Here is a 25,903-nt window from a genome sequence, read left to right as displayed (position 1 = left end):
CCTGAAAAAAAAAAAGAAAAATAAAAAGCTTTTTACTACAAGTTTCTTAAAACTTAAAATATTAAATGTTACAGCACAGATTTTGCTTTGGTTTCTGATCTCTAAACTAGGGATGATTATATTTACTTCACATATGTTTCGTAAGTAGTTGCTCACAAAATAGTGAATTATAAAGTGTTATGTATTCGAACAAACACAGAAATAGAAGCCTTATCTTACTCCTAGCTACTTAAATGTGCAAATTCTATTTTGTGTTGTTTTTCCTGTACTGCCTCCCAAAAGTCTCTTTTTAAAAAAAACACAAATAACTATTTTCTCAAAGATGTTCACGTGTCTGTTCCAGAGAGAACACAGTTAATACTACATTTGAGGAAAAGATGAGTCTATATATATTAAATGGAAACAACTGAAAACACTCCAGTTTAATCTTCTCAAGATTCTGACCTTCAGCTGCAGATACTTGTAAATTATTAAGGCCATTTTTTTTTTAAAATACATGTCAGGGTAAGAAGTACAGGAATGGAGCAGAGAGTGGGAACTCAAATCATTTTCCAGACCCCCCGTGCAGTTGCTAATGTGCGATAGGGCTGAGGGAGAGCTCAAACAGCCGTCCTATGCCATGATCTCAGCTAGAAATCTGTATCGGAGTGAATATGACAGATGGCATTAATGCCATTTCCCTTAGCTCTGCAGAAAAAAACTGAAGTTGTGGTGTTTTAAAACAAGAAGGCATCAACTTTTCCCATCTAATGTGAGCTTCTATGCAACCGTAATGCCACTCAGCACAGCAAATGTCTTCAAAAATTGTTTTGAGAAATTAGGAAAATTACAAGTTAACCCAGTTATTTAATATATCTTTCAAATGACATTTTAAGTCAAATTATGTTTTCGCAGAAATTACTACAGCTTTAAATTGTTCTCTTACCACTATCATTTGCTGAGCATGAACCTGCTCTGTTCAAGTGTGAAATGATGTCTCCCCAGTAGCCGATACGGAGAGTTCCATGTAGTGTGGGACATGCTCACAGCAGCAGAGATCCGGCTGCAGGAGCCCGTGGAAGAGGCACTGGATGAAGATGGGCAGTGACTGGAATCCTGAGACACACATACTCATATTCTTACAGACACACATAATGCCTATTAAGACATGGGTGAATAAAATCCACACTGTTCCCGTGCATACTGCTGCAGCCCATGGTTAATGAAAGAATCTGCTACAGAATCAGTTTTCTTTGCATTTAGTCTGGATTTATTTGGACAGCGTGAGAATTCAGAGAAGCAAAGAACTGGAGGGTTTTTTTAGCTTGCAAACTGACATCGAGGGACTCATTTTATAATAGTGTTTGACAAAGAATGCTTTGAGATAGTAGAATCTTAGTTTAAAAGCTAGAATGCAAAACTTGTTCTTTTTAAATGTATGCTTAAACTCACATCACATATAAATCCTATTTTGAGTAAATGCTTACCTATTTGAGTTATTACTTACATAATCTAGTTTGAAGATATGTCCAACACTGCTAATACTATATTCACCATATAAAAAGGTCACATATTGTGCCCAATTAAACTCTTGAGCAATTGAGCCTTGAGCAATTTTTAAATGAATGTTATGGAGCTAGAAAAAAAAATACTGAAATAATGATCATTTTTACAATGCTTATCTTTTCTGGTTTTGTCTTTTTCAGTTAGGTAGTTTTATTGTTGTCGCCAATGAGATATCACTGTATCACAAAAAATACAATAATAATCATATATTAGTCATCAGTTAATTCTAGATACCATCACCCTTATTTCTTTGTTCCTTGACTGAAGCTTGCGTTTTGACAAGATCATTTGCTGTCTCCAACAGTCTATTGTTAGCCAGATTTTAAAAATCCCAACTACTGTAAATACTTTTATGTACATATGTAAAACTTTAGTAGAATCTAAGACTCTAAAAGAACAATTGCAGTTAGGGGTACTGTTTCATAAGCAATAAAACAACAGCTAGAGAACAACAGTTAAATAGCTGTGTTTGAATAGTCTTCTAAACTGCCGATATTTGAAGTCTGTTTTTTAAAATGCCACCTGATTATTTCATATGATGCATATTTTTGCATTATCTACAAAATTTAACAGTGCTTAAAATCAGATTTTTTGCGTATTTCTAAGAAATAATTCTTGTTGAGAATGAAGAGTGTTAAGATATTTTTGTTTCTGTTTATTCCTGTAGACTAGTCGATTGTGATGAGACTCTTCCTGCCACTGGTGCTGTAACCACTAATGTCCATGGAACTCAGAAGACCCCAGGCCAGACCCGGAGGGATTATGGATTCTGGTGTCCACGGCACCTACACACCACCAACGGACAAGGCTACAAGTTCCTAGGAATTGATCAGTGTGCACCCCCATGTCCCAATATGTACTTCAAAAATTATGAATTGGATGTTGCAAAAAGCTTCATCGGAATAGTTTCGATCTTTTGCCTTTGTGCTACGCTTTTCACATTCCTGACTTTTCTGATTGATGTTAAAAGGTTCAGATACCCAGAGAGGCCTATCATATATTACTCCGTCTGTTACAGCATAGTCTCTCTAATGTACTTTATTGGATTTTTACTTGGGAACAAAACTGCCTGTAACGAGGCAGATGATAAGTTAGAAATTGGTGAAACAGTTGTTCTTGGCTCCCAAAACAAAGCCTGTACTGTCCTTTTCATGGTTTTGTATTTTTTCACTATGGCAGGAACTATATGGTGGGTGATTCTTACCATCACTTGGTTCCTTGCAGCGGGAAGGAAGTGGAGCTGTGAAGCTATTGCACAAAAGGCCATGTGGTTCCATGCGGTTGCCTGGGGAACACCTGGTTTTCTAACCATTATGCTCCTTGCGATGAACAAAGTTGAAGGGGACAATATCAGTGGAGTTTGTTTTGTGGGTCTCTACGATCTGGATGCCTCTCTGTACTTTGTGCTTTTGCCCTTGTGCCTTTGTGTTTTTTTCGGTCTCTCTCTTCTTTTAGCTGGTATTATTTCTTTGAATCACGTGCGACAAGTCATACAGCATGATGGCAGAAACCAGGAGAAGCTAAAGAAATTTATGATCCGAATTGGAGTTTTTAGTGGTTTATACTTGGTGCCACTCGTAGCACTTCTTGGATGTTATGTATATGAACTGGTGAACCGGAAAATCTGGGAAACTACTTGGGTATTTGACCACTGTGACCAGTACCATATTCCTTGTCCTTATCAGGCAAGTAGCCATTTCCTTTATAAATAATACTGGAAAGTTGATTAACAAAAGCCTTTATGCATCACCGTGTCTGCCATGCAGTTAGTAAATTATTTTCACATTGAGTGATCAGTTCAAGAACATGCAGTGATTAGTTGCTTTTTAAGTCAAAATCAGTGGTATGATAAGTCTGCTTTGAAATCAAATTGATAGCAGTCAGCAATTAACTTCCAGCTCACAGCTCTGAAGGGAATATGTAATCCTTATGGTATTTGATCTTGATGTTACAAATTGTGTTGGGGGAGGATCATTTTTCTCAGTGTCTGTTCCTAAAAGCAGTTGCTCAGTATTTGAGTACTAGCTCAGTATCAAAGTGAGTTTTCATCAATTTCAGTTGAAGCTGAAGTAATGATTCTTGAAAATTGAGCCTAAATTGGATTTAAAATGTTGCTTATAACCATATGTTTAAAATCACTTCAGTATTTTTCTTCAAAGTATAGAAGTGTAAAACACTTGAAATTACAAAACAAATTTGCAGTGTATTTTTCCACATTACTTGCCATTTGAAAGCTGCTTTTTCAGTAATGTGAAGAAAAAAACCAAACAACAACCAAACAAAAAGCAAATAAAAAAAGCAAAACCACACAACCCTACAGCACTTTAAATTGTGGAGGTGTTTGTGTTTAACATTTGACTCTTAAAAAAACAGCTTCTTTGGAAAGGCTTTTAAAGTAAATTGTTCATGTTCAGCACTCTCTGTGGATTAAATCTCTTGTAAGTACATAAAACTCCAGGAATCACAAGTAATTTGTGGTTTATTTCTTTCAATTTAAGAAAAAAATGTACAAGACAACACCATCCCTGAGAGAAATGCAAGTGTCTCATGACATCTTTCATTGCTTTGCACTTACCAGCCATGGTTTTACTGCAATAAACTATCATTAAAAAGAGGAATATAAACACAAGCATTATGGAATAATAAGGCTTGATCCTTCTACGTTCTTAAACACCCTCTGTACTGAAGGCAGTGTAAGCTGATAGTAGCACAGCTCACAGACTTCTTGCTTACTTTTGCTTCCATTACCATTCCTAACAAGTGCACCTTGTCTTCAGTTTGTTTTACACTGAGTTCTGTATCAGCCTAAATGGTCCATAATATACAATGTTGAAAACAAGGCTTTTATGCTTTAAAAAACAAAACAAAAAAAAAAAACCCCACCTTGTTTTGTAGTGTTTAAATAACAGCTTGGCATAATAACGCAGAAAGAGCATCTATTCTCAGCCTTTAATTAATCCATTGGAAAGAGTAAATAGCAACAGGGGGGTGTTACACAAAGACACAGTTAATGGGATCTGTCCCTGTAATAAACAGCCTGTGCTGACTGCAGAGCAGCTTAACGCGGTGTGCTCAGCCTTGGCTTACCTGAGCCAGCTTGTACACTTTTTATTACATTGGCCAGAACAAAACCAAACAAACCCAAACTTCAGTTTAGGTAGCTAATGTTGCTTGGCTAACAAAAATAGTTAGTTTCATAGATGGGACTGGCAGATAAGCCAGATAAAGTAAATTGAATTTGCAGCTTGGGAGCAGAAGATAATAATCTCTTGCTGAGTTAAATGTCTTAGCTCCTATGATCCTGTTCTGCAAATAGGTGGATTAATTTTGCAATAAACAGAAAACTACTGTGTAGTTCCCTGCGGCTCCTTGAAGATGCTGTTTAATCTGATTAACTCCCAGCTCATCCACTTACTGTTTCTTTTAAGTTGAAGGGATAAATCTTATACATACAAACTATCTCTGAAGAACACGGTCACTAATACTATTACCCCCCCCCCCCCCATTATCTTTCCCTTCAATTTAAAAGAAAAATATTCCCTTCTGACTAATCTCTGTGTATTCAGCTGTAGACATTAACCAGGTCTGACTTGACTCTACACGTCTAACATTTGTCTGCAGTACAAGCCTCAACAAAGAACAACAGCCATAAGGAGAAGGTCTTTCTTTTACATAATCTGTTTTCTGCATCTGAAAAAAAAAATAGCAAGTATATGTTCTTTTTTGCATTTATTAAATGTATTAAACTTTGTTATCTTCTAGGCAAAGGTACTAGCGAGACCAGAAATATTTTTGTTTCTGATGAAATATTTGCTGACATTAATTGTTGGCATATCTCCAGTCTTTTGGGTGGGAAGTAAAAAGACCTGTTCTGAATGGGCCAATTTCTTCAACAGAAACCGCAAAAGAGAGTAAGAACAATTTTTTATTCCTGTTTTTTCAAGTGTATACTTTAACATAAGTTGGATTTCAGACATGTTTCTTCAAATCTATAGCTCAGGTGATCACAATATCCTTAGACTCTTTCAGAGTGTAATTGCTGCATATGGGCATCAGTGAAATTTCACTGGAGTCTGTTGAAGTTTTACGTATGCAGCGACTTTTTAACAGCATTCTCAGAAGACAGGAAGTATTTTCCTCTGAGTTGTTGTCTTTCGTTGAGCAGAAGACATGTTGTGTTTAGCGTTGGCTAATACATATCTAGTTTTCAGTCCAATGAGGGAAGATAATTTCAGTTATCAATTTAGATCCCTTCACATGTTCTGACTAGTTCATTTGGCACAGTACGTAGCTGTGTTTACTATCATGCCATAACAACTTCCTCTTTTTTTGTTTTTGTTGTTTTTTTTTTCCTCTGCCAGGCTTGTCTTACTTTAAAATTAATTTTCCTTGAACCCTCCTTAGTATCACTTTTATTGTATTAATCTACTGTTGCCTTTTTTTCCCCCTGAAACAGAATAATTCAGTTTTATTACTTCATTTTAGTGAATTTATATCTATGGATTGAAACATATTATGAATGTCATTTCCATTTCTTGTAGTTGTCATTTTTTCCGTTCCTTTTTATTCTTTGATTATTTATTTTTAGGTTATCTGTGTTACTGATAAATTATACTGTGGTTTTAGATCTTTTTATTTCTCTGGATTTCCCAAGGCAGCAGTCTTTAAGCTCCTTTTATTTTACATCCGCATTCCTTGATGGTGAGCTTATAGCTTCGTTTCCCTTTCCCTTCTTTTTCCATTTCCTTTATAGTTTTTCTTGTATTTCAGATGTTAACTGCTTTCAGCTATAAGAATTTAAAAATAACGAAGTCATTTTTATAATGCTTACCTTTTTCACTTGAACCAAGTTTACTTTCTATAAAGTTAATTTGGCAATACAGCTGCTTACGAGCTAATCCTGCTTTCCTCTCTTAGATGATTAATCTACTGAAGTAATTGGACCTACTTGCAGAAGTAAGAAATGTATAAATCTGCTTTATTAAATTGTTCCACAGACATAATTACTTTGGAGCCATTATGATCTGGTTTTTATTTTTCTCCTCTTTTCACATACATTTTTTTTTTTCCTAACGTTCATTAACATCCAGCTCAGATTGCGTCATTAGTTGGTCTTTCACAAAGCTATATTACGTTATACCTAAGGTTATCCTCTTCGTTCAGTTACCTGCTTGTATTTTCTTTCAGTCCCATCAGTGAGAGTCGAAGAGTGCTGCAAGAATCATGCGAATTTTTCTTGAGGCACAATTCCAAAGTTAAACATAAAAAGAAGCACTACAAATCAACTTCACACAGACTGAAAGTCATTTCCAAGTCAATGGGGACCAGTACGGGTGGCACAACAAATCACGGAACTTCTGCAGTAGCGATCACGAACCATGATTACTTAAGCCAAGAAACTGTCGCAGAAATTAAAACCTCTCCAGAGACATCTGAGAAAGAGATAGAGGCAGATGGAACATCAGCCCGACGAGTCGAGGAAGGCGAAGACAGCGGAGATCAAATGTTATCTGGTTCTAAACTGACCGTGGATCAGGTGGAAAAAAGAAACAAAGCAGATAGCACGTGTGATATGAGCAGCGTGGCCGAGAGTATGAAAAGAGCAGGTGAAGGAAGGTAAGGCGCCTTAACTCAGTCTTTCGCTTGTTCACGTGTTTTACCACTAATTTGTAAGTTTTCCGTGTCTTGTCTCTGAAGATACTCTCGATATACAAATAGTGGTCAGTAGCCGTCAAGAGTACTGTAATTCGTACAAAATACTTCACATGGCCACTTGTCTTTAGCATATGGGCTTTTTGTAAGATCCTTATTTCTTTTTAAGCATTGAGTTTCAGAGCTTCAGCTTGTAGTAGCATATTTTCGTATTGTTGAACAGTGATCCTCAAGCAAGCTGTGGCTGCAGTGCAATCATTGTGAGAGGTGACAGGTCTGAAAAAGAAGGATGGTGACCTAAGATTGGAAGAGTATACAGAACTGTATTGCGTTTTCTTGAAAGTGATACAGCTTAAGATATATTGTAATTTTTGTTGCTAAAAATGTCTTTTTTCCAGTGTAATGCAGTGTGCTTAAAATGAACTTCCTGTGTTTTATTTTTCATTACTTACAGAATAACTCCTAAAAATGATTTTATTGAATCTCCTCCGTTACAAAGCAGCTGTTCCCGAATACCTGATGCTTCACAGTCAGCTTCTGTATCACTGCTCGTCTACTCAGCTTCAGATACCAGAAGAGAGCTGGATTCAGTAAACAGTTCAAACCCTTGAAAGATTGACACTTTATATGAACACTTTCAATGTATAAAACTGACATAGATTCTGTGTTACACTGGAAATAACAGATATTCTGTGCCTTATTAAAAAACACACATCCCTTGCTTTGCACTTAGAAAAACAAAAATATCTAAGTTTTGTTGTGGGAACAGCCAGCAATAATGTACTGTATTGAATCCTATCCAGGAATAATGGAAATTGAAGTTCTATAGGACACAGCTGGATTGACTAGCGGTAATTTAAGAAAAAGAGAAACAAATAGTATTTGCAGTATAAAGAACACTTTGTAATGAATTGTATTAAAATAATGCTTAGAAAGCACTGTTACTTTTTAAGGCATAAAAATTCCAGCTGCATATCTGCATCTTTTATATATATATATATATTTTTACTGTTATAAACAGCAGTGTCACTTTAAGGGATACACAAATTTATAAATGCTCTATAAATTATGTGTCATGTTGTATCAGTTATAACACTGTTTTATGGTAGCTTGTACACTGAATATGAAAGGGAGCCTGGAATTATAAGTGCTTTATTTTGTACATAGAAATGAATTTTGTAAATAACTGACTGCTTAAGGTCAATATTTAGAACTACTGGTTTGTATGTGTTGTACAAACTTGGTGAAGTTAACGTGCTTCCCGTAGGTTGTTCCTGAGGTCACCAGTCCTGTGGTGCTCAGACGAGGTTATTTAGCTCTGAGGAAAGCAGCTCGTACCTTTCTGTACACGGCACATCTGGGGCGAGGCTGGTCAAACACCCGCGTCCTGTTGCAGGGATAACGCGTGAGATGCAGCGCGGCCTCCGAAAATGCTGCCTTGAGCCCCTCCTGCTGCGGTGTCCCAGCGCATTGTGCCAAAGAAGAAAACGCTTCAGATCTCTCGCGGTATGAGGGACAGAATCTGAAGTAGATACACTTCAGGGCTTTTGGCTGAGCTGCAGTGGAAGTGTATGTTTCATGTTGTTTCTATGCAAGTAACTTAATTTTTTCATATTCTGTAGAGATATATCTTGCAGAAAACAAACTTGTTGAGTTATTGATACACAGGCTTAACAATATATTTACTTAAAAGACCTTACAACTTTTTCTACAAAGCTTTATTTTCTATATGCTACAGCAGTCTGTTTTCTTTAAATCAAAAAGGCCTTAATACACGTAGCCTTTGTTTTGATAGGGTGGTTCTCAGGAGCAAGTACTACTGACATGAATAAGAATTTTGTCGTTCGGTTCTTAAGAAATCCTGACTCCAAAGAAGTCAATGTGCTTTATTGCTTGAGATAATTTGGAGCCAGGATTTTGCTGTTTTCTAAACCTAAATCTCAATGCATTTTGTAAGACTGTCCAGCATCTTGCATTTGATTGCTAATGAGAATATTTCTCAGTATTTCGATATTATGCAGAGATATTGTTGTGTTCCGATGTGGGCAGCTTTCATGGTGATGCTTTGAACAGTCAAGCAAAATTGCATGGCACAAAGGTTGTGTAAATGCTGAATCAACAGGAACTACAGTTCTGATAAACCAAAGTTATTTGTTTTATCCATCGTGTATTAAAAATTGAATGTATTTACTTTATATTGCAGTGTCTGCATTTTAGCATTTATAATTTATTGCCTTAAATAGGACATGGTGGGGTTTTTTTAATAATTTCCCTATTAAAAATAAGCAGCATTCTTGCTGCTGAGGACTGAGAAAGCTCTGAAAAATCTCCTGTGAAAATGCACACTAAGTACCCTTCATTCTTGTAGCCATGTTTGTAAATGGGTAACTTTATACACATGTTCAGTTCTTTTGTTATTACTGTCTTTGTTAGTAATAAAACATACTGTTGTATAGTAAGAGTTCTGAGTTTATATTTCTTATTAACTAGATGTAGCATGTTTGCTCTATCACTGGAGAATTTTTGCACCTAAGGCACTTTAATGTCTTTTTTTCTGAGAGCTGTGTGAGGTAATAAGCATTGCCATGTTTTGATCCCTCCTGTGTAAGTGAGAAACTGAGACAGAACAATGGTGGAAATTGTTCACATGAACACAGAGGTCATGGAAGAGTGAGAAACTGAACTAGTTCTTTCATCCTAATGTTTAGAATTCTTTCTTTAATGACTTCTAGTTAAAGACCTCGTTTAGATTACATAGGCTATGTATTTCCACATTATGTGCTTGCTGCAACCTTCCTAAAATGTTGGTACATGTTTTTAATAAATTTAATATTACTCCCTTTTTTACGTAGTCCATAAAAAATCATGGTTTTGTGGTAAATGCTCAAAAAAAAAAGATGAATACAAAGTAATTTTGGAGTTACAGCAGTACCGTGGGCTTAAAAATAGATTCATTTTCAAAGAAGTGTGAAATACTGAGCAGTAACCACAACATCCATTGGAAGTGAAATGCAGCAGTGGCAGAGACTGTGGCACTTGTGTGTTCAGTGCCGCTGTACCAGAAACAACATACAGACTGTGAATTCCCAAGGTGACCTTTGCAGCTAAAGAGATAGCGATCTCTGGATGCTTTAACCTCGAAATACCAGAGTAGTATCTGTGAAGTTAAATGGCTATCTGCATGCCCACAAACCCGAAAGCAGAGCGGTGCAGTGATGGGTCAGGGTAGGGGCAGCTGCCTTACTGGGGAGAAGCTCATAGTCAGTTTCTCTAACAAAAAGTGTTTGGGTTACTTGCTTTCATCTGTTACCTGACCAAAGTTAAAACTGAAAATAGACAATTCATGTTAAAAGGGCTTTTTGTAAACCATAAAAATAAATTCCTACTGAAACACCTCCATCAACTGAAGTAATTCAATCGAGACTGGCTCTTCTGAAAGATGCATTGTCAGTCCAACAATTTTAAATCATAGATTGTCCTGAGTTGGAAAGGGACCCACAGGGATTATAGAGTCCAACTCCTGTTTAGTCTTGTTTTCTGCCTTTGTTTGTAGGATAAAGGATACAGACAGCTTCTCTGAGCCTTGAAATACATGTGCCAGAAGGTCTTCTTTGTTGTAATGGATCTGTCATAAATCACTTCAAAGTGCATTACACTGAGTGATCAGGTTGCATATAAAATCTTTCAAAGGACAAGCTAAATTTAACATGCTAAATCATATTTCATTCGTGATGTAAACAGCACCTGAAATTACCAATACAGTAGTTTAGTGGTACGTGTTGTGTATACTTTATTTTACTCTCCTATTCTAAATTTTATTTAGTGAAAACTGGCGTAAAGCTTAGATAGAGTATAAAATAAATCTGTGTACATATTTGGAAAAAAATACTCCAAGTTTGCAAAACTAACCCTGTATATGGAAAAGTTGTTATTTTGTTTATAACATTTAAAAGATGCATTAGCAGATAAGACGAAAAATATCTACAGTATTTAAAGCCTCTTTAAATCCTTTTGCTTTTTCAAACTTAAAAAATATTCAGGAATGGAGCACTAACAAGCAGAATCATCATGCTATTTGTTTTGACAATTGTCCGACTGATTTACAGGGAACTGTAGGTCCTTTTTCTTTACAGGATATAGAATATACTTGGTTTTGGAGGTGGTTAAATCCAGTTGAATTTCAGAAGCAAAATAAAAATTTTAAAAAACCCACCACATTTAAATCCAAAAAGTTGAACTTCGATAAAAATAAGTTTAGCATTCTGCAAAGCACTGAGAAATGTGGCAGCTGAATAGGATGAGGAATCCTGTTTCCCTTTGAAGTCTGACCACCCATCGCACCGTTTGAGGCTGCGCTCCGGAGGGGAAGAGCTGCGCCCCTGCCCTGGCACCGGCCACTCGCTGAATCGGCCTTTGAAGGCATCCGACCGCTCCGGCTGCAGCCACCGAAGGTCTCTGCCAGTGTTAACCACTGGTATTTGCAGTCATTTAGATGGCTGGCACCAAAGGTATTCTGTGACTCTTATGGAAATAAATGTTATTTCCTGTGCATTTTTTCTGCACTTTCTAATTTTTGTCCCTTATCATACTTTTTTTTTTTTTTTAATATGGACTAGAGTTTAATTGTAATTAAAAATAAAGAAGTTGGGCAACTTATACTGCACCTTGATGAGCTGTCTGCTTTGTATCTGTAGAAGTGAAGCTGAAAGTATCTTTCTGATGTACATCTATGAAATCTGCTTCTGTATATTAACTGGATTTTACTTCCTATTAAAAACCACTTGAGATGCAAAGTATAATTAAAAGATTAAAAACATGCCAGGACATTTATATCTGAGCTGTTCATTAATGCTTATTACCTGTATTTCAACTTTGTTCATCAAAACTAAATCTATAATTAAAGTTTGCTTTATTTCAGGTCTCACTACTTAAAATGTAATAACAAGGTATCTTTAAACATACACCAATCTACCTTCATTAAATGGCTCGTAGCTGGTTTCTCAGCACAAATGGGAGCTGGAAGGAGAATAGTTACTGCAGGAGGAGCTGTGTCCAGAGAGCAGTTTTTGTGAGGGAGACGCTAGATGGGCGCAGGGGAGCTGGAGGGACACTGGTCTCCAGCCTGGAGAGCACATGCTCAGGTACGGCACTGTGGGCATGAGAAGACAGTGGGTGTTGTGAATGAAGAGGAACAGGCTGATATTTTAGGAGCCACTCTCGACATACAAGGTGAAGAGAAACAACAGGAGAAAGTTTTACTTCCATTAAGTAGGTTTGTAAGTTACAGAGGTGATGCTGGGATCATTAGACGTGGCCACCTAAGGGATCTTAACAAGAAAAAGGATGTTTGGTGTCCGTTGTGTATGAGGGATGAGAAAAGTATCTATATTTTTAGTAAGAAAGTGTGCATCCCAGTTTATCTTCCTGATGCTCTGCTTGACCACATACAACTGGATAACAAGAAAATACATGGGGACAAAAATAAGTCACTGCCAAATAAGGTCCTTGAGAAAATAATTAGGAAGTTACTTAATTAGTTGATGGCCTGAGCTAGCCAGGAAGTTGCATTTGCTTCAGACTCAGCTCTAGTAGTATCATACCTACTATCCAAGAGTGAACAGAGGTCTTGAATGACCCAGATGAAGACGGAAGATCTGAGGGTGCTGAAGCAGCTGAGCAGGCTTGTGGTCCTGGGTTTGAGTCCCTGACGTTGCCCACTGGACACAGTCCTCTCTGGGACTTGCTCTCTTTCCAAATTCCTATAGGCAGGGCTGTGATCCAGACTTTCAGCTAAAGAACAAGTATGTACATTACATGGATTAACAGCCCAGACACCTATCGTTCTGTGAAACGTGAAGAGGTGGCGCTGACAGGGGTGTGACGTGGCACCGAGCGCATGAGATGCAAATGTGTTGGGCTGGCTGAAGTCAGGACTCAGCATGGAAATTAAGTGGAGCTATTTTTCTTAAAATGTGATTTTAGTAGGCAAGATGATCCTGAGATAAGAAGCCAGGTCTCAAGAATGCCACAGGCTCTGTTACTACATTCAACAGGCAGAGCCACCGGCACCATGCGTGTTCACATCTGCCACCGCTGTTGTGGCTCAGCCCCTCTGTTGCTTCTCTGAGACAGGAATTTTTGTGCAGCTGTCCTGGGCCAATTTACTTGTTTCTCTGACCAAATCCTCATGCATTTACAGGCTTCTGTGTGTTCTGTGTGTTCTCACGATGGTGGCTCTAGGGCTTTGGTCCCTGTAAGCCACGCTGAAGCGCTATGCAGCCCTTCCTCAGCCTGCAGCCCACTCCGCATTGCTGCCTTGCTTATCCTGAGGAACTGGATACAAAGAAAAATAAACATTTCAAAGTTCAAGTTAATTCCTTTAACTTTAGGATTATCAAGAATTTGAGGTACTATCTTCCAAAACTGGAAGGACAGACCTGTGGCAGTGTATTTGGTGAATGGTGTAGAAAACCCAAGATTGTTCCCTTCATTGAAGAAGCTTTCCTGTCTGGAGTATTGCATTTCACGTGTTAGTAACTATTTACTAGCGCAGCATTCAAGGAAAGTTAGCTTTTCACTTCTGCAAAAGGCCTTTCTATTCACTGAGGATTCATGAGGCAGCCAAGTAATTTTTCTAACATTGACTAATTCACAGCCGCTCTAATGAGCGAATGTTTCTCGCGAGCCTCAGCTCTCCCCTTGCACATGATGATTCACTGGAGGCCCAGTGAACATAACTTAAAGCTGGACTGAATTAATTTTCCCGTTCCACCCTGCGCACAAGTCCTTGAACAACCTGATCTAACTGGACCTGCTTCGACCAGATGTGCTCCAGATGCCCTTCCAACCCAAACGTTTCCATGACTGCAGCCAGGGTTGCACCGCCTGCACCTGGGAGACACAGTCTTGCAGAGCTACAGATCAGACTCCTCCAGAGTCAGACATTTTCAGCCAGCAATCAGTGAAAACAAGTCTCAGTACGGGCTTTGCCTCATAAAGTTTACACTATGGAAATGCCTGGATATCTTCTGTTAACCTGAAGTAGACGGTTGTCCCAAACAGTTTGATTAAAGTCTTTCTAACTCTGACAATTTGCGAGTGGTGTTCAGTTCAAGATGCTCAGTGCTTCAATTATTATTGTAAAAGCCAAAGCTATAGGGAAATGTCTTAGACAGACAAAAAAATCTGCTTACAAGCCCTATCAGGCTATGACAAGAGCTGTTTCCACAAGATGAGCTCTTCGGTATCTTACGTATGTCCTGGTCTTGACTTGTTGGTAACAACATTGAAGATTTAGCTCAATAGAAAACTTAATTAATCTGAGTAACAGAAAATGTTAATCCTCTCTCATGCAAAATGACGATGTTCCCTATAGTAATATTGAGAACCGCCATGTGCTTATTCAGTAGTAAAGAATTAACACCTCCAGGATTTTTCTCTCGCACTCAAAGCATGTTGTCCTGTATATGGACACATGAATCTTCCGCAGCCAGGCCTCCCAAGAGTCAGCATATGCTTTCCTGAGAGTCGAACCCCTCTTGTCTTTGGCAAACCCTGTTATTGTGCTCAAACCTCTGCCTGTTCTGTCTGGTTGTCATTCAGATGATTTTTTTTTTTTTCACGGCTTGCACAGTGAACTATTAGTAGGACTTGACTGTTACCTGGAGGTACAGAGTCTCAGCAAGTAGAATATTGATATGACTTACACTGTTAAGCTTTTCTTTAAGGCAGAAACAGGACATCACTGAGTATTATAATCCACTAAAAAATCTGCCCCAAACTAGTTTTTAAGATTCAAATGTTAATATGTGTACCTGCTGTCGAGGGTTAAGATTGCGGGGTGACAATAAAACCCTGGCAGATGTATTGTTAACCTCCTCTCCCCCACCCACTTCCCCCTTGTGCCCCTCCCTCTCCCCTTTTCCCACTCAGGACAGGTGATCGGGAGGGAAAGAAGGACAGAGAGAAGAGAGTTGGAAAAATTAACAATGTTTTACTAATGCTACTAATAAGAATAGAGAAAATAATACAAAATATACAAAAACAATCTTGAAAGTCTCAGCAACTGCAGAGCCGGCAACCAAAGTCCTGGATTAGACTCTGCAGCCAAGTGGAGCTGGATTCAGTCTGTCACTAGGCCTCAGTTCGCAGGGACGACCAGCAAGGTCCTCTCTCAATGTCGGCCATAAGCAGAAGGGAAAAAGCAAAGGCAAAAGGGACGAGATCCTTGTGATCTCCCACTTTTATATGAAGTATTCACGTAAATGGAATGTTATACACAGTTGGTCAGTTTCTTGGTCACCGGTTTTCTCGTTGCCCCTCTCGCGAGATGTCCATCCATGCTTATCAATAAGTTTGCATTCCATTGCTAGGTTTACCAAAACATGTGTCCGGTTCTCCAGGAAAATGCAGCTAATATGAAGGCTTTAGCTGACAGGCAAATTCACTAAAGGAGAAACTTGTTTTTAACAAAACCAGGACACCTGCAAAGCACTATTGTGATTATAATGCCATATTTATAGTTTTATGTAAAAGCTACTCAAAGATTTTTTAAAATAAGTGTATCCATGCTGGTAAAGCAACAAAATAGAGGAAGAGAAGTTTTGGATTATTTTAAAATAGTAAGCATGCTATATAAATAATACATTTAAATTAAAATGTGTTAGAAGGGATCAAGACCATTATCCCATCAATTTTTATGCAATTCCAAAGTTTGTTTTGTGGAAGAAAATGAAATCTGTTTCTTAAACCTGTACTAAATGTCCCTGAGAGCTCTTACTTCAGTTTTCTTCTCCAGCAGTACAGACGGCTCTTTGTCTCCTCGATCAGACAGGCAGGCTGCAAAGAGCCATTCAAGAAATTCAGCAGTCTTCTCTGACCTCAGCCTTTACATCGACTTAAAACTCACCCTCACACATCAGCAATAAAGTGAACAAGACCTAAATGATGAACTCCACAATTAAAAGCACCAAGGGTAGATGGGCAAAGAAGCCGCGTACTGGGATGCTGAGCACAGCACTGCTGAGCAGCTCGCTGCCGCTGGCCCGGGGGTGCTCGTGCGTTCCCCACAGGGATGCACGGAGAGAACTGACGGTCAAAATCACCAGACATCACCAGAACAGGGAAATATATAAAGCAGTAAGAGTTAAAAGCAGATGAAATGACCAGGTCTTGGCACTTACCTTGCTGGGCCTCTTTTGGCTCAGGATTCTCAGCCTTGAACCTTCTGTAATATTTAGACACCTAAGCCTGGTTTTCCTGGTTGTGAAAAGCCACAAGTAACATAGTTCCCATATGAAAAGAATGTATTTCTGAGTGCTTAAAGCTTCTCCCCACTGTATAAGGAGACTCTTCTACCAGATCTAGGTCTGTTCTGCCAGATCTGGGTCTCTTCTACCAGGTTTGGAATATGGACCTGGCCTTTCATTCCCAGGCTCTACTTTAACCACGGGCAATGTATTTCCCATTATGAAATGCTCTTTTCCTACTGCAGTTGTTTCATTTTGTGAAGATGAAGGAATGAACAGCAACTATTTACTGATTGAATCCAAACGGCTGCTGTAATAAGTAACATTCGCATACTGGAAGAGCTTGCACAAGAAAGGCAGAGAGACCCAGTGTCCCAGTGGGTAGATCCTTGAATGTAAACATTTTATAGATGAGGTGAATGGAAACTCATGTGTGTATGAACATATCCTCCTCTCCAGGCTTGTATGGCTGTTTTTTGGGGTGATGAGAGGCTATGTTTTGGGAGGGGGAACAGCTCAAGTCACAGTGGGAAGAGACTGCACTCGTGGCTCCAGGTGGGCGGTGTGAGCATCTGCAGCGATGGCACCACGGTGACCCTGCGTGAGCCTGCCTGTGCTGTGCAGCAGCACAGCAGGTTGTGCGGAAGATTTTAGAGGCATTTAAACAGTGGATGTATGTACCTCATCATCTTTTCTGGTATGTTTGTAAAGCCACGTATAAAACATAAATTCCATGTCATATGGCAGTATGGGTAAGATCAAGGAATCACTGGTTGACATAATGTGGTTCCTGGTTTGAAGATGCTCTGGCATATTCATTATAACAGCTCCTTTTGTCCAGGAGATATTTAAGGCAAAGTAGATCAGTAGTTCTCATTCAGTTTGAGTATCTCATCAGCATTCAACAACGGTTGCTGCCCTCAGAAGCATTTAAACACATCAAAATTCCACAGAGCATAAGCTTAGCAGATGGTGAGGCTTCTCGGACTGAAGCAGGATAAGGAGGATGTTGATGTTTCTGTTTTCCAGATGGCAATACACATTGCAAGCCAAATGAGGTCTAGGAACTGCACAGTGCACTTAGCAGAGCCAAAGTAGATCTCCCGCCTTTACCTGGTGGGACTGTCTTCACCACGCTCCTCAGTTTGCTTCTCCCAGCAAAGCCAGTCATTTGCCATTTAGAGGCTTCTAGCCCAGACCCAAACTCTAACAGTGAGCAAACCCAGCTGGGGAAATTCATATGGATGTATACACAAATTTTGTTATCTAAAACACTGAGTAATTTTATTAGGAAGATGTACAGTGCTGCTGTCCTGTGTGCTTCAGCTATAGCACATCTCCTGAAGAAATTAAATCTGTGAGACAGAAGTTTGGCCGTCTGGGAAGGGACGTGCCCTAGCAACAGCACGTGTTGATGGTGGGGATCCCCAACCACCTGGTAACGATACTTGTGTGCACATGCATGGTACAGAGAAAAACATTACCATCTTCACAACATTACCACCAGCCCGGACCAGAGGCAGGAGGGTTTGCTGGCAGCAGTGCACAATTGCACAATGAAGGTTCTGCATGTGTGTGTTCATGGATGTTCACTGAGGAGCAGGAACAGTTGTTGTAATTAAGGATTTACATAATTCCATAAATTTTCCCAACAGGTTTAGGGAAGCGTTATTATTTACTAGCTGTTCCATGAAGTCGGCTGGGTGTACCGCTGTATCTCTGCACAAGGCTGGAGTACACATCAGCAACACTGATGTCGGGCCCAGTTCTTAGAACAGTGCGTGACAGGGTAGGTGATGGCAATGTCACCTCTGGTCCAAATCTGACTTCGCTACTGTTGTTCAGCCAGTATGGACATGGAAAGGGGTGAAGAACAGGAGCTTTAAGTCCAGAGGTAGCTACAGTCAGAACAAGATGAACACGTTTAGTATAAACAAAAATCTGGTTCTGTCCGGTCTAGTGTGAACAGCTCAACATCTTGTAACATGCATTCCTACAGCAGAAATGTGTGGTTTTGTTAAATACTTCAGAAAAAAAAAAATGTATTGAAGCTTATCTCCCCCTTCTGGAAACTTCACCTCTACAAATGCCACAGCAATTGCAATATACAAAAGTTGACTTTCAAGTATTTGTTACTTTTACTTGTAATGCTTAAGGACATACAGTATTTTTTATTTTATGGTGTTTTCATGCATGTAGCATGCATGATGAAAAATAAAATTTCATTTTAAATTAAAGTAAAATGAAATTGTTTATGCTGGGTTGCTGAGGGCTCTTCTTGTGTTATTAAATAGACCACGTTCAATCCAGCAACACCCAAGTTGCTCAATAGAAGTCTGCTGCTCAGAGGGATTTTGTGCCCTTACTTCGTACTTCTGTTAAAACGAAATCAGCGATTTACACCCAGCTGCTACTTTATTACCGTTTCCCCTCGCGGTGCATCAGGCTTCTGCTGGGCGTTGTGTGCTTTCTTGGCAAAACAGCTCTTCCATCGGAAAGGTGTGATAATCTGCAGAGCAAATACTTGGAGACTTGGAAGAGCGCTCTTCGGCGCTCCGAGGGGGCGGCCCTGCCGTGCCCGCCCCAGCCCTGCCGCCGCTCGGGGGCCCGGGGCTGCCGGCATCGCCCGGCGGCAGCTCCGCGGGGCCCGGCCCGAGGGGGCGGGAGCCCCCCGGCCCCCGTGCCAATGGCTGCGGGGGGATGGCTCTGCCTGGACGTTCCCGCTCCCTTACAGGATGGAAATTCCGGGCCTCCCCGGGGAGGGAGCTCGGGCTCCGCGCTCTGAAAGGCTCATTTATCCCCGCGCTGCCGCGCAGAGCGGCGGACACGGGCCCCTGAGCCGCCGCCTCCCCCTGCCCGGCGCATCCCGCGCCCCCCGCCCGCACCATGCGCCGCGCCCCGCCGCTGCTGCTGCTGCTGCTGCTGGCGCTGCTGCTGCCGGCGGCCCCGCCGGCCGGCGGCTCCGAGAGCCCCAAGGGGAAGCAGAAGGCGCTCCGGCAGCGGGAGGTGCTGGACGTGGTGAGAGCGGCGGGGGCCGGGGCGCGGGGCTGGGGCGGCCGGGGGCGCCGTGCGGGGCGGGGGGGCGGCCGGAGGAGCGGCTCTTTTATTGCAAAGATCGGGGGAAAAAAAACCAAACCAAAACTACGAAAAAAGGCCGGTTTTCGGAACACCTCGCTGCCGCGCCGGGCCGCTCCGGACCGGGCACCGCCGAGCTCGCCCTGCCCGTTTGAGTTCTCTCCTGATTTTTTTTTAATTTCGCCCTGGTTATGCTGAATCAGGAAAATGCTGAGAAGGGGTTGGACGGGCTTTGGCAGAAACCGCTGGTTTTCGGCGGCTGGGTGGGTGTCTTCGTGTTTTCCTGCTCGAGTCAGAGTCTGTGGGGTTTGCGGTCGAGCCGCCGCGGGCTCCGCGCCCCGTCGTGTCCGCCCGGCGGAGCGAGGCCGGGCCGGGGGATAAAGGCTGCACTGTGAGCTGGTTCCTGCCCTCTGCAGAGTGCCGGGGCAACGCGGGACTCTCACAGCGCCTGCAACAGAAGTAGTGAATGCAGTTTAGTTCCTAAAAGGCTAACGAATATATGATGGACTACAAAAAAGAGAAATTAAAGGACTGCCCTTTAGCAGCCGTTAGATACAGTGAAAACTGTTATCTGCACCCTTACTGAACCAGCTTTTCTTTGGAGCTGCATTAATTTATTATTCCCTTTGGCACACGGACTGCATACCGCTGTTCGCAATTCTATTGCAACTAGAAACCTGAATGCGTTGGGACTATCCCATCTCAGGGACAGAAGAAAGGAGGGAGATTTTCCAGTCCTTGGAATGCAGAAAGCAGATGTGAAGCTATTTCTGTGAGCTGCTGGACTGCCATTCACCTCCTATAGAAAATCAGTGGCATGGCCATTTCTTCCATGATCTCCAGAGAGATCCCCCAAGTGATGTGCTGGAAGCACCACGGGTGGCAAAGCTCCTTCCCTTTCTCACCACTCATTACCCTTCCACTTTTGCTGAGGAAATTTAATTGCATTGAGAATAAAGAGTCTGCACACATGGAGGAGCTTCTCTTTTCTGTTGGAGTGGTGTTTTAGGGTCCTTTGTACAGGGGATTCCTCTGGCATTGCTTTGTGCTTTCAGGTGTGGCAGAGTGGGCAGCAAAGTGCAGGTAAATAGACGGCAGTCGAGTTGGGCACAGCCTGGTTGTACAGACGGCTTCAGCTAAAGCCCTTCCAGGGCAGACTGAGGGCTTGCCCGAGAGGGGATCCTGCCTTCAGCAGACGTTTTCATATTGAAAGATGTTTTATGCATTTCCAGCTCAAGAAAGCATGAAAAAGATTTGATTTGGCAGGCGTAGATGAACTTAGTTGGAGTGAAGCCTGAAGCCCAGGTAATTCTTCCACTCACATCATTTTTTTTGGTGTGCAATGGCTTAGCTGCTCTCTCTGGAAGGAGGCAATGCAGCTCTGGGTGGCCCCTTGTGAGGCACCTCGGGACTGGGGGGGACAGCGAGACAGCACATCTGAGGTTTGGCCACCCCAGCTCTTGCCCATTTCCATGGCCGTGTGATTTCTGTGGTGAGTAACTATGTGTAAGAACCAGACCAGTCACTCTTACAGATGGAGTCCAATGGGAAAATAGCAGCAAAAGCAGATAACCAGGGTTGTGTGAAACAGAAATGTCTTTGCATCATTCTCAGGGTCCCTCGGTCAGTGTGTGCTTTGCCAAGCAGTCTTCTCTCCAGCTAACTATTTTTAAACATGGCCTTCTTGATTGTGATATCCCACTAGTTCCACTGCCACTTGCCAACAGTGTTTTCTTTGGTGAAAATATAAAGGAATGGCAGCATTCTTTAGTTCGTCTTACTTCTTATATAGTTACTGATTTTATTTATAGAGTGGCTCCAGCTGAGCCTCTGATGCCCATTCTGTTTTATTGCATCAAAGCACAGGAGAAGGAACAACCCCAGATGAAGAAAGTTCATGAGTCTGATAGAGGAGAGAGGGCAGGGGCTGTAGCTTACAGCTCCTGCAGTGCAGATAGTGGCATGGCTTGCAGGAGGGGAAAGAGCTGCACAATCGTTTCCTTTTGAAACAGATGGCGATTAGGTGGTTTAACAGGGATGAAGAGAAATAGATGTGAGAAAAGAGGAAGAGGGGAGTATAGCTATTGGTGAGGATTTGGGATGAAGACTGGAGGAAGCAGTCAGTCATTAGATGGGAAAGAGCATTTGGAGTCCAAGCCTGGCCACCACCAGCCCCTGTGGGCTCCTGCTCCAGGTTTCTGTTCCTGCTCTGCCAGCTCCACACATGGGTGCTCCCCCAGCATCCAGCGCTCGTGCTGCTGGGGAAGGAGCTCTGGGCTGCACAAACCTGCTCTCCAAGGAGGAGAAGCCCAGATCTCATAAGGTATGAAGGCAACATGTGTTTGCGTGTGGCTGGGGAGAGCAGCATTTGACCATTCCTAAGAGTGTGGTGCTAGGGAAAATGTTGGTGTGCTGTCCTCCCCTGTGTGCCTTCCCACCGCTGTGAACGGGGATCCCGAGCTCAGGGTTATTCCAGGGTGTAGCTTCCCACATCTACATCAACGCTGACACACTGCGTGTGTCCTGGAGTCTGACTTGTGTGGCTTGACTGTCGTGACGTGGTACTGTCCCAGAGGAGTGGTGACACCGGAGCTAACCTCCACTCTCTGTGAAAACCAAAAGTTTCTCTCCTTTAAAAAAGAAGGGGAAAAAAAAAGCAAGCTTATTAGCTGTGACAGTTACACAAACAATGGTGTGTTAGGAGAAAGTAACTATTAATATACAACTTTTTTTTTTCCTGAATTGGAATGTTTTGAGTCTTCTGAGGTTTTCCAATAGGTTTTAATCCTTAGACTAGAAAAAATTTTAATTCTATGATTTATGCACGTTTTCATAAAATAATTGGCATCTTAATTTACAGCAAATTCTGCTGCAACTGCTTATCTTTGAATTATTTTTCCTTTTTCATCACTTTCTTGGTGCTCCAGAAACAGCCCATTAGTTTCTGTCACAGCAGGGGGTTTTTGTGTTTCGTTGTTGTTGTTTGTGCTTAACTTAGTCAGCCTTGCAGCTAATGGACGGAAGCAGCAAGATCTGTTCTGTGTTTCAGTACAATGGCATGTGCTTGCAAGGCCCCAGTGGCGTTCCTGGTCGGGATGGGAACCCGGGAGCCAACGGGATCCCCGGGACGCCTGGGATCCCGGGACGGGACGGGCTGAAGGGGGAGAAGGGCGAGTGCATGCGCGAGAGCATCGAGGAGTCCTGGACGCCCAACTTCAAGCAGTGTTCGTGGAGTGCGCTTAATTACGGCATCGATCTTGGGAAGATAGCGGTAAGTGAGCTCTGCCTGGATGCTGTGCTCCACCAGCACGGCAGGCTCTACATCTGCCTCTTTCGGCTGGGGAGCACCAATTGCACAGATTTTGTATTGGAGCCTTTTTCTGCATATAAGGGTGAACTTCTCAAAGGTTTAGCTACTTTGAATTCATGTCGGCTGTGTTCCACAGCTCTGTGCCCGTTTCATTTCTGTAATAGTATTTCAAAAGAACGATGTGGCTGGTGTGAGAGTACTTTTAGAAGACTAGATCTGTGACTGTAAGGTTGAAAGTCACACTACCAAAAAAGTGTCTCAGGCTTGCCCAAAACAGGGCAAGGCCTTTGCCATTTCAGTCATAAGGAACAGTAGAGATGTACTGCTTTAATCTGTTAACTGTACCCGTCTTTGTAACTGCTGCTTGAAAGTGGTCGTGCACTGAAACTCAGTTGCAGGGTGCTGCTGCAAAAAGGATCAACATTGTTCAGGAGCAGAATTACCAAGTGTTTCCCTGATTAACCCAAACAATCTGTCCTCACTGCAGCCCTGAGTAAAACAAACACAATGCTGCTAGCCTAGAAGAGGGGAAGAAATTCCAGCTATGAAGCAATGCCCAGAATGGCTAGAGAAGTGTAACTGCTATTGCTGTGGCTAGAGTGAAAATCAACTTTTTTGAGTAGACATTTCTCACCGCCTTGTACTTCCAGAACTGTCCCTAGCTTTCTATCAATCAGCATTTTGAAGACAGAATAACAACTTCTTAAAAACCTGAAAGTGTTTTTCAGTTGTGGAGCTTTTATCAGGGCTTAAGCCTCTCACAAATCTTGTGATAATTGTTAAATCCAGGTTGTATTTGCCACGCTCTACTTTGTTTTTTTGTTTTTTTTTTTTTCCTTCTTCTCTGTTTTTGTCTTTTTCTTTCAGAGGGAAGTGACTAAAAAACATTCTGAAAACAGTTATAGGAAATATAGGTTCAAAACCAGAGGTTGCTACCAAAGCATTTTTGTCTCCTCTTAGGAATGTACATTTACAAAGATGCGCTCGAACAGTGCTCTCCGTGTCCTCTTCAGCGGATCGCTTCGGCTGAAATGCAAAACTGCCTGTTGTCAGCGCTGGTACTTCACTTTTAATGGAGCAGAATGTGCTGGGCCACTTCCTATTGAAGCCATAATATATTTAGATCAAGGAAGCCCAGAGCTGAATTCTACTATTAATATACACCGAACTTCTTCAGGTATGTATGCCAAGCCCACAGGAAGAGAGATGGAGTAGAAGCCAGTAGCAAATCTCGTTACCAAATGCAGCGTAGAGTCTGCCGTAGAAAGTCAAAGGCTGAAAGAAGTGGCAGATGAGTGTCCAGCCAACACTTGGTGCTCTTACTCTGCTTTCTCACAGTTAACTACCAATAGTAACAGTATTGGCATTATTTATTAAGTGGTACTTTATTACCATGGTATTTTTCATGGTACTTACATTCTGCAATTTTGAAATGGTAGAGATTTTTCTCCAGAAAGTTCTACTGATCTCTGCTACAATGTGAATACAGGGACATTCTGTGCTGCATTAGCACATGGAGAAAACGCCTTACTGCCAAGTAGACAGTATCATCCTGGCTTAGAATACTGATATTTGTGCATTATCTGTGCATAAAATGAGGCTTACTCCTCCTGGAATTTATACTATAATTTCAGGTGCGGCACAGAAGTACCTCTGAAGTGAAATATCTAGGAACAATTATTCAACTGCTAAGCAAAAGGCAAATTAGTAAAGTAATTGAACATAAAAGGAGGTGACTCTAGGAAAAGGCGGCTAATATCAAGTCTCTACTCTTCCTCCATTTTCTTCCCTGTACTATTTCATGACCGCATGAAAACTAACATCTAGAGATAGGATGATAGGTTTTTTTTCATCAAGGGTAGGACCCATCTGTCTTCATTAACCCACCTCCAACTGGTGGTGCCAGTGGGGAAAAAAATAGGCAAGAGACGTGGGAACTTTGTACAGAAGCAGTGGATTAGGAGCGGAAAAGATTACAGGGTGACAACCAGCTTTTCAGGGCTGAGCTGTGGGAGTTATGGCTGTATCCCAGCCCCCTCCCCATCGCTGCTAAAAGGGTGGCTGGGTGGGATTGGAGCCGTATCCCAGCTACCGGTTTGTAAATGTGGACATTTAGAGAAGCAGAGAGACCTCCCATTTAGCCATCCTGTGGGTTGTGATGTGCTTCAGGTTCAGCCACAGATGTCAACAGTAGCATGGATAAAGGCAGTGCATGCCTCTGTAACCTGTGCTGCCACATCTCTACGTAACAGATTTTATTTCTAAAAATGCTGTTCAGGTCTAACTGCACAGCATGAGCTTGTGTCCACCTTCAGTTGTGAAATACAAAGCGGCTGTGGCTGCCGAGGTAACCCGATTTTTCTCTTTAACCAGTGGAAGGTCTGTGTGAAGGGATCAATGCCGGCTTGGTGGATATTGCCATCTGGGTTGGGACTTGCTCAGATTATCCACGGGGAGATGCTTCTACTGGATGGAATTCAGTCTCCCGAATCATCATTGAAGAACTGCCAAAATAACTTCATCTCCCTTTCTATAATCACTCCCTTTTTGTACAATTTTCTTCAGAAGTTATTTCTATAGAGCTGGATGCAAGTATTTGACTGAAAGGCACCAAACTCTTGCATCTGTAGTCTTTGTCTAGCCTTTTTTTGTACATTGCAGAGGCTTTTTATAATGATCATTTTAGAATATGAAACACAAGTTCATTAACTTTTTTAATTCCTTGTTTGATGTATGAAAATATACCACCACCATTTTAAGACTTAACTGTTAACTTTTTGTATCAAATAAATAAGACCTTTTACAAAAAAAAATCCAGGCTATTTTATTGATCATCAAATTGTTTAAGGTATTTTACATGGTGTTACGATACAGAGTTTTTAAAAATACTTCATAGAAAGTTCTAAGACAGTAAACTCAGGTCTTGCCTTTAGAAAACATAAGTAACAGCTACTCCTGACTACAGAATAGGATGCTCTGCTGTTAGAGTCTTAAGTATCTCAACAAACTCCCGGTGACTTAACTGTGACCTAGATGATGTGTAAGTGTTAAACACCTCATAAAAATAGACTAT

General features: G+C 41.4%; 2 protein-coding genes across 3 annotated transcripts in view; both read left to right on the top strand.

The window, feature by feature from the left end:
* FZD6 (frizzled class receptor 6) overlaps positions 1-12,061 on the top strand; it is a 34,118-nt gene extending 22,057 nt beyond the window's left edge. For both annotated transcript variants that reach the window (XM_082045729.1, XM_082045730.1), the window contains 4 exons: positions 2,213-3,230; positions 5,308-5,456; positions 6,733-7,161; positions 7,652-12,061. In XM_082045729.1, coding sequence (XP_081901855.1) covers positions 2,213-3,230; positions 5,308-5,456; positions 6,733-7,161; positions 7,652-7,808 — 1,753 coding nt within the window. In that variant the 3' untranslated portion in view covers positions 7,809-12,061. The remainder of the gene's footprint in view (positions 1-2,212; positions 3,231-5,307; positions 5,457-6,732; positions 7,162-7,651) is intronic.
* Positions 12,062-19,082: 7,021 nt separating this feature from the next.
* Positions 19,083-25,377, top strand: CTHRC1 (collagen triple helix repeat containing 1). The gene is given in 5 exon segments (XM_082045369.1): positions 19,083-19,308; positions 19,310-19,463; positions 22,570-22,791; positions 23,791-24,007; positions 25,204-25,377. Coding segments are annotated over 5 exon segments (864 nt in total). The 5' UTR covers positions 19,083-19,180; the 3' UTR covers positions 25,347-25,377.
* Positions 25,378-25,903: the final 526 nt, after the last annotated feature.

The sequence above is a fragment of the Streptopelia decaocto genome (assembly GCF_964273445.1).
Source record: "Streptopelia decaocto genome assembly, chromosome: 2".
In the NCBI taxonomy this organism is placed as follows: Eukaryota; Metazoa; Chordata; class Aves; order Columbiformes; family Columbidae; genus Streptopelia; species Streptopelia decaocto.
The sequence above is the reverse complement of the archived record's forward strand: the minus strand, read 5'-3'. Positions and strand labels throughout refer to the sequence as shown.